This window comes from Sinocyclocheilus anshuiensis, unplaced genomic scaffold (genome assembly GCF_001515605.1).
Source record: "Sinocyclocheilus anshuiensis isolate Anshui unplaced genomic scaffold, SAMN03320099.WGS_v1.1 scaffold418, whole genome shotgun sequence".
Lineage (NCBI taxonomy): Eukaryota > Metazoa > Chordata > Actinopteri > Cypriniformes > Cyprinidae > Sinocyclocheilus > Sinocyclocheilus anshuiensis.
Window position 1 is genome coordinate 58,013 of NW_015544131.1, and position 9,794 is coordinate 67,806.

Here is a 9,794-nt window from a genome sequence, read left to right on the forward strand (position 1 = left end):
TTATGATTCGCTATTGGGGCGCCTCCGATGTTCTTCCGAGCAGATTCAGTCACTCTTAACACACCTCACACCACAGGAAAATCTGACAAGATAATCTTTAGAACCACCAAGATAATCGGGACATTACCTAGGATTGTTGGAAGGGGAGAAATCGCCCCAAAATCAGCCCGATTATCTTGTGGTGTGTACCCAGCATTACATGAAAGAATAACTCAAGTCATTTTAAAAACAACAGTGAAGAACAATATTAAAAAAGTGAACCAAAAAAAAAAAAGTGACCTGAACAAGAACAGTTTGTAAAACGTGTCTACAAGCAAACTACAAGTGAAACATATGCATTATAAGACAATTGAACATAATATGAATCTCTCAAGAAAACACAATGATATTATTTATATCATGAAGCAAAATAGCATACAAGAATAAAACTTTCTGACATTGTTCTTTAGGCAGGAACTCCATCTTTGAGTTGATCTGAATCTCACAGTTGAATCTGCTGGTTTTGAAGATGAAGAACTTTATTCAGTGCGAAAACTTTAGATAATGTTTCTTTGTCATGTCGCTTGTTATGACTGGTTAGGACAGATTTATCCAGATAATATTTTACTGCTTGATGCATTATTGTGTAGCATTTGATGAGAAGGCAGCATCCGATCTGAAAGTGCTGGATCTGAAGACGATCTACTTGGAGTTCATCCACACGAAACCAGCGCTTTCCCTATCCAATCTTTTATTTTGTTGTTCTTCCATAAACACGGCGTCATCTCAAGAAAAATCTGCATACACACAAAACCACTGAAACTGACTCAAAATGATGTAGTATTCATGCCAGACCAGTATGTGGCGCTGTAATTCTACTACAGAGATACACTAAAAAAGGAGATGACTTGGAGAATGTGCATCAACCTTGCGCGCAGTATACAAACCCAACGCAACAACAAGAAAAGCTAGTAAAAGTTAGTAAAGCTAATGGGCTTTTGCAGCACAAACACAAGCATGCCGTCCGCCATTGTTGATGTTGTTACATGACGTAGCGGTGTCTGAATGGGGTTGAGACGTGGAGTGATGGATGACATCATCATGTCACAAAATATACGGATTGGCTGTACACACAAAACATAAAGGTGTCGTTTTCAGATTGATCCACTCTTGAGACCCGATTTAAAAAAATAGCGTTTTCAGGCTCCGAAAATGCCAGAGTCGTCTGGACGAAACGTCAATACGATACAAAATATTTACGTATACAGCTAAATGCGTCTCTGTGTGTACAGGGCCTTACTGTGATTGTTTTTTGTATGCCTGTGTAGAGTACATGAACGATTGAAACGCTTCCCACATGCAGTGCATTGATACGGTTTCTCTCCAGTGTGGATCCTCTCATGTGTTTTCAGATTTGATGTATTATTGAATCTCTTGTCACAGTGTGAACACTTATAAGGTTTCTCTCCAGTGTGGATCCTCTCATGTGTTTTCAGGTCTGTTGACCTACTGAATATCTTGTCACAGTGTGAACACTTGTGAGGTTTCTCTCCAGTGTGGATCATCTCATGTGTTTTCAGATATGTTGACTGACTGTATCTCTTGTCACAGTGTGAACACTTATAAGGTTTCACTCCAGTGTGGATCCTCTCATGTGTTTTCAGGTCTGTTGACCTACTGAATATCTTGTCACAGTGTGAACACTTGTGAGGTTTCTCTCCAGTGTGGATCATCTCATGTGTTTTCAGATATGTTGACTGACTGTATCTCTTGTCACAGTGTGAACACTTATGAGGTTTCTCTCCAGTGTGGATCCCATTGTGTCTTTTCAGATGTACTAACTGACTGAATTTCTTGTCACAGTGTGAACACTTATGAGGTTTCTCTCCAGTGTGGATCCCATTGTGTCTTTTCAGATGTACTAACTGACTGAATCTCTTGTCACAGTGTGAACACTTATAAGGTTTCATGTTCGCTCCTCTGTCAGTGACACAGACAAGTTTCATTGCCTGTGAACTATCTATTCCAAATACTCTTCAGATTTTGAAATAGTAAAGCTCGACTGTTTAAAATATTGTCTATATTTTCTTTCGGTTGTTTGATACATTTATTTAATTAATTTTTTTTCATTATGTTTAGTAATAAGACACAGACTCTGTTTATTTTTTTCATTCAGAATATTTTAGTAAATATCAGTACATGTTAACTAGTTGGAGTGCACACAATTTAGTTACCGTGGTGTGGGCTGATGAAGATTACCTTTATTCACTGTGAAACGTTAGATAATGTTTCTTTGCCATGTCGCTTGTAATGACAGATTTATCCAGATTATATTTTATTGCTTGATGCATTTTTTGTGAAGATGATCTACTTACTGTGATTGTTTTTTGTATGCCTGTGTAGACAAGATGATTGAATGAAACGCTTCCCACATGCAGTGCAGTGATACGGTTTCTCTTCAGTGTGGATCCTCTTATGTCTTTTTAGGTCTCCTGAATCACTGAATCTCTTGTCACAGTGTGAACACTTATAAGGTTTCACTCCAGTGTGGATCCTCTTATGTCTTTTTAGGTCTCCTGAATCACTGAATCTCTTGTCACAGTGTGAACACTTATAAGGGTTTTCTCCAGTGTGGATGCTTTCATGCAATTTTGTACAGGTCTCTGAAGTAAAAGTCTTTTCACACTCAAAGCACATGTACTCTCCCACGGCAGTATGTATTTTCTGACCTACTTTCAAATTTTGTAGACGCAAAAAACTGTTACCACACAAATTACATGAATGTGGCTTCTTCTTTGAATGAACTTTTAAGTGTTTCTTCAGAACTGAAGCCCGTAAAAATATTTTACCACACTGATCACATGCGTGCTGGTTCTCTCTAGTGTGGATGTTCATGTGTTTCTTAAGGTGTGCTGATTGTGTGAAACTCTTCCCACATTGATCACAAGTGAATGGTTTCTCTCCAGTATGAACTCTCATGTGACGCTCAAGACTTGTTTTGCATGTAAAACTCTTTCCACACTGAGTGCAGGTGAAAGATTTCTTGGCTCTTCTTTTCTTTAAATCTTTCAGTTTGGTTCGATGGCAACTCAAAGGTTTTTCTCCAGTTTTGACATGATTTTTCTCCTCAACTTCACTTGATTCTTCATTCTTCTCTTTTTCTTCAATCAACTCTGAAATAAAAGTAAAAATGGTGAAATGTGAACATAAAAGTGAACCCTGATGTAACAGTGCCTGGCTCCAGACTAATATTTGAGAGCAGTGCCAAGTTCTACGGATGGTGGCGTCAGAAGCAGATTTGGTAGCGCTGGGGGGGCTGGTGTGTGGGGTATCAAAAAATAATGATAATTTAATCATAAAATTACTATGGCTTTGCATTAACAAGTGCAGTTACTAATAATACCACATGTTTATTTCTTGGTAATACACATTTGACAGTAAAGCACTTAGCTTGAGTTGGGAAGCATACAAAATGTACTTTTAGTAATATCAGTAACGTGCAATATCTAATTTTCAAATAGAAAATTTATATATTCTACTCTTACTAAATGTACCATTATTATTCTAAAGTATTATATACTATAGTTATATAGTTATATACTATAGGGCCCGATACTGCGCTCCTGTTCTCGTACTCGTACTCGTAAAAATGCCCCGATACCAAAAGCCGATACCAAACAGCGTGTGAATAGAGCTGTGTCCAGAAAAAGAAACACTGAAAACAGAACAACAGAGAATAGAATGGAGTTATTAAAACAATGCACAAGTTACTTAAGTTATTTGACGGTAAGGAGAGAGAGAGTCCGAGAGCGCGCACTTCTGTTGCATGATCTTGATTGCTGCTCGCTCCATTAGTGCATGCATTTGGATTAAAACTAAATCGTAAATATAAAACAAACAAAAATTATAGGGGCATTCACTATAAACAGCATTTATTTTAAACGTCAAGCATACACAACTTTATTTAAAGCAGAAGTTAAACTAGCAGACTGGGTGAAATGCGCTCGGCTTTAAGTGTCTCTCTCATTCTGCACAAATACAAACGTGTGCGCGCTGCGTATGTTTAGCTTGCTTTAAAGGCCAAAGTATACTTCGGTTTTTACTCGTACGCGAGGGTCCATGTACACTGCACGTGGCGCAAATTACATCACCAAAATAGTACGCCTGCACTCCTATAATGTATAAAGAGTGGTTCCCTGCATTATTTTAGGAAAACGTTTTGTGATTACAGTATATTGAGCTGCTGCAATGGCGCAGCTTTAATGTGCCATTAAAATGAACAGTGAAAGTAACAAAAGCTTATACAATACATTTTAACAGGTATAATTAAGTGTGGAAATAATTGAAGGTAATATCTGTTTGCTATATGAACCAACTAACATGATTCATATTATTATTATTACTATTATTTTGTTACTGTACCCGATATTTAAAAAAACAAATTACAAATGCTGTGAAGATACAGGTATCGGTATCGGCGAGTACCAAAAATTAAAGTATCGGTCTCGTTCTGAAAAAAAGTGGTATCGGTGCATCCCTAGTATTATATAGAACTGACCGACAGACAACTTCAGTGATTTTAATTGATGTGCAATTCAGTCAAAAAGTGAAGGAAAGATTGGTGATTTTCGTACTACATACACAAAAAATTGTGCAAAACTTTGACAAAAATTGATTTCTTGATGATCTGATGTTTTAGAATAGTTATTTTATAATTTCAAAATATAAAGCAAGTAGAAATGAATGACTAATAAGCCAATAAGTGCTCCTCTGCTGCCATCTACTGGTTATTGTGGTAATTGTATGTATTTTTTAATTTTACACAAGTGTTTATTAACCACAAAACTATATTTTGATATACATTGTGTTTTGTCCAATTGGATCATTTTTAGAGTTTTAAAGTGCTGGAAACAGCTGTGTGGAATACTTGAAAGTCACTGAAAAGTTCTTGAATTTCTCTCTCAAAAGGTTGTACAAACCCTGAAATTAATGATGTAATAACACTGTACTATTTCTGCCGCAACATCATGGGTATAGTTAGCGTTACTGCTTCTGGGTTTCTGCGTCAGCGCTGTTTGATCTGTTCATAACAGAATTCTGAGCAGAATTTGAATGCTTCTCACTAGATCTCACAGTGCTGTGCTGTGCTGTAACAGTGTCGCGAGATCAACATTGGATCCCAAGTAAACCTGTTCTGAGCTCGTTTGCTGACCAGTTTGCTTGCGCTGCTTTCAATTAGTGGTCCCATCGGTAAGCTCCACCCCCCTTGCTCACTCGGACAAACAAACAGAGTTGCTAACTGTCTTAATGTCTCAGTGTGAAAACCTTGTCCCAAGATGTTTTTGATAAATTTTGGACACAGAGGGACCATCATTCAGCTGTGGGACTTCAATATGCCATGGATAGATTTATAAAAGATTTTAGAATAAATATAAAAAAATACAGATCACAATGCAAACAGGAGAAGTCTCATGTTACGGCCGCCACAATCGCAATGACAACACAGTTCGTGTACCGCAGTGTAAGATTAAATTAATTTACATTTAACCAGTTTAATATGGAGAGGCACTAAAATGTAACATTAGACCTTTTATGTGTTTTTGACCTACACTGTACATGATTTGTGAATAGTTTGCTGTTTAGGTTTGTATGTTAGCATGGACTCACTAACTTTAACGTTAGCTAGTTTTAGCCAGAGATACCTTGCTGAAGCACAAGATGGCATTAATGTACTGCTTGAGCAGATGAAAATTGTAACTTAAAGAGAGTATGACAACTAGAAAATGAACGTTTTCATCTTCATTGGGATTGGAACTGAATGCTTAGGGACATTTTGCTCTGTTTTGTTTAGGATTAGGAAATAGAATAAAATTAATTTCATTGCCCATACTCTCAGGATACCTAGAATCTGTTACAAGTGCCCTGGGCACATCGTTTTTCCATTTTTGTAGCATAAACACCATCAAACCGATGAAAGCTTAAGATCTTCCAATGTTTCTCTACGACGCTGAAACCTAAAGATGTCCGAGTTCCGGTCCCCTTGCAACTGATACTGAACTGCCATTGGCTCATCTGCGTTTGAGGGGAGGGGCATACCATTAATATATTATAGTTGGGCTGCACGATTAATCGAATGCAATTGTCATATGCATCTTGTCAGTAAAGCCAGTTTTGTAATCAGAAGTAAATCTCCATCATGTGCTTTCAGAAGGAGCAGCATTTACTACACCGAGTCTTAGTTCACTAACAAGCTACACAAAAAAAAATAAATAAACGCAGACGACATAATCACGCGATTATTAAAACGAAGAAATCGTTCTGCACTAACAGCTGTTTGCGTAGCTTCTCGGTGAACTACGGCGCTGTGTAGTAAATGCTGCTCCATCTGAAAGCACGTGAAAATACCACATTTAATAACGTAGGGCTGGGTATCAATTCAGATGTCCCGATTCGAATCGAGAGCTTGCGAATCACGATTTTTTTTATTACATTCAGTGAATATAGTTTTAATACAAATGCTATTGATATTGTATAGTGTCCTTTTTTAAACAATAATAAGGCCCTATAAAATGTTCTTAATTTTTCTGGTAATCAGATGAAGGCATAAAACATTAATTTAATTTATCCTAATCAAATGAAAATTAAACCCTTTTATTTTTTGGCAAACAAAGTGCTGCACAACAGAGGTTTACTGTTAAAATTAAGAAGAAAAACAGATGTGATTATTCCTTTAAAAATAAAGACTTATTAATATGTATTTAGCAGTAGTAGCATTGAGTCTTAAGACTGCTAAATAGTAATATATTCTGACAGTTTCTTAATGTTAAACTAAACTTTTATTTTGACGGGTTGCCGTGAAGAACTCGCAGCTGCTGTGTATGTGATATGACGGTAGTTTTCTCAAATGAAACGGTAAAATGCTAATGAAGTGACTCTCAAGAGCAGCTGGAGAAGACATTCGTGTTCATAGTGAGACAGCAGAAGCTGAAAACACCGCGAGCGTCATCCGCGCTTTAGTATGTGTGTAGTAAACAAAACAGTGTGCCGCGCCATCCGCACCAGAAACGTAGCAAGGAGATCTGTAAAATAATCCATGTGACATCAGGGGTTCAACTGTAATTTTACAAAGCTACAAGAATACTTTGTGCGCGAAAGAAAAAAAAAACGACTTTATTCAACAATTCGTTGAATAAACGGCCTGGTGACGTTTCACTTTACAGCGTTATTAAACTATGTTTAAATCCATTAAATTTTAATATTTGGCCACATGCAAACTCAGAAGTGTTTGTTTTGAAATCACGATGTACAAAAAATGGCATAATTAGAAATAGGTTGATGTATTCTCCTGTGTTGGCAAAGTTGATAAATTATTTACATTACAAGTCTAGTGAGATAATGCACAATGTTTTCCCAGATGAACGTTAGGTAATTCAAATTCACAGCATATGCAGAGGAAGAGTTTAGCCCCTCTCACACATACAGTCTTTACTGGTAAATTACCTGTAAGTTACCATTAAGAGATCATGTGTGAACAGTAGTGCTGTGTTCAATACATCGATGTATCGCCACAGAGATTTGACGATACGAATATCGATACAGCTGTCCCTGTATCGATATCGCGGCACATGCACTGCAGTGGACCACGCTTAATTTGAATACAAGAGCAGCGCTTAAAATGGAGTAGAAAAGGGCAAGGTTTTAAACAAATAATGAATAGAGCATAATATATAGGCTACAACAAGGTTTAATCTGGCCGCAGAGGAACACAACCGGGGTTGCCTGATATAAAGAGACATAATCCCTGAAACAGAGCTTCCCACTTGCCCAATACGGAAATATCTGCCAAGTGTGTTACTTGTTTTTGTCAACCTGGCAACCATGTGTACGCGCGCTCTCTCCACTGTGGATAAACGCGCTTGTTTTCTGAAAACACCGGTTAGCTTGCAGTATAGCGATCTCCACTATTCTATTCTCAGAAAAGTGTAATTTATCAAGTGTTCATTTATGAGAGGGGGGAGAGAGAGAGAGGCTGTGTATGTATGAATTACCACCGTTTTGCCATGTTTCTCTATTACCAGTGAAGCTGTGGCTTGAATTGCTTTAGAAACGATGATGTTACCAGTTCCTTGTTGAGAAAGATAACGTAGCTCTTTAGTGATTAAGCTATTTAGTTGATAAAATTGTGGGGCAGCGCTGAAAAGAATGTCTGTGCGCGTGCACAGTGTGAGTGACTAAACCGTGTGTGCGTGAGGTAGTTTAGGCAGCGCATTAGTTTAGAACTCTTCTTATTTTTTAAACGTAGAGAGTGTGTTGATATGTGCAATAATAACCTACCAGCAATGTTAAGATGATTTAAATATATTAGAATGAGTACATTACAATATAAATTTATTAGAACGAGTACATTATTATTTATGGGCTTAAAAACAAGATGCAAACAATCAGAATATTGTACCTGGTGGGGAGTGCACAATGTAAGCATGAAACATATGCCATTACCTATATTGTACTGTGGTAGAGTTATGGAGGCCCTTCATAATGCAGAGGTCAACTGCCTGCTCTGCCAATAGTTAGCAACAGCCCTATAGTATGCAGTGTTTAATAAACAGCTGTTTTACTCAATTCTTCTGAGGTGAAATTCAGTGCAGTCCCGTATCATGATATGTATCGTATCGTGGCCTATGTATCGTGATACGGATCATATCGTGACTTTGCTGGTGAGACACAGCCCTAGTGAACAGAAATCCCGGTAATTTTATTCTGGCAATCATATCGTTCTTATGGAGATGACATGATTACTCTGAGCTGTTTACAAAGCTCTGCTGCTTTTTAATTAATTTTTCTATGTAAATATGCGCTAGATGGACATCTTTGACCATTGCGCCTCGCAGCTTTTTGTCGTGCTTCTCCATTCATCAGGGCTGCGACTCTGCAATTGGATACTATTATGCGCGTCTCATGTTTATAAGAGCAAAACAATTCTGATTGGCTAGTAATGTTAGTTTGGTTGAGAGTGAAAGCTGTGCTCCTCTCATACCATTGGTAGGCGAACTCATGGACTCGAAAGTGCTAAACAAATTTTTTTTTTCTGCAGCCAAACACTGCACAATGGAGATCCGGCACGGTGACGGAGAACTTTAAGCCTGGGTTACATAAAAGTTTTTGCTTAAAAATGAAGATAAGGTAAGGGTGCAAATAATTACATTTTAGACATTAATTTGGCCAAAACGAAATTAAAGCCCTAGGACAGGGGTTCTCAAAGTCTATATTCAAAGGTCCAAATCTGAATTTTCATCAGTGTCAGAGGTCCGGACCGGAACAATTGGTTATTACAAAACTTGTTTTTAATAAACATACATAACATGCATAACAAATAAACTTTTGGGTGAACTATCCCTTTAAGTGTCAGCAATAGAGGTCGACCGATAAGGGTTTTTCTCTGGCCGATGCCGATATTTAGAAATCAGGGCAGCCGATGGCCGATATACTGTATGATGCTGATTTTTTGGCCGATATGTTTGGCCGATTTTTTTTTTCCCCCTTCATCTCATAAAAGCGAGTTTGAGTAAATGATTATTGCAGGGAAGATAAAGCGGTTTCCCCGGTAACGGCTGTACTCAAATAAGCGCTGCGCTCACAAACGCTAGGAAAGACGAAATGAAAATGACATCAAAGCTTCTCTGAAGACGGTCGGTTCTTTTCAAAGATACATTCATATAAAAATACCCGCGCTGCATTTTAATTTTGAAACGTGCAGTGCTCAGTTTATTCAACGAAGTATAAGCCTTTTGGAAAATCTATTTGTGGCGGTCAGT

At 37.7% G+C, this 9,794-nt stretch overlaps 1 protein-coding gene across 1 annotated transcript in view; it reads right to left on the minus strand.

The window, feature by feature from the left end:
- Positions 1-1,409: 1,409 nt before the first annotated feature.
- Positions 1,410-9,794, minus strand: part of LOC107694887 (zinc finger protein 91-like) — a gene marked incomplete at both ends in the record, with an annotated part of 96,941 nt that continues 88,556 nt past the window's right edge. The window contains 2 exons of the mRNA XM_016494609.1: positions 1,410-1,803; positions 2,375-3,026. Of these exons, the coding sequence (XP_016350095.1) occupies positions 1,410-1,803; positions 2,375-3,026 (1,046 nt within the window). The remainder of the gene's footprint in view (positions 1,804-2,374; positions 3,027-9,794) is intronic.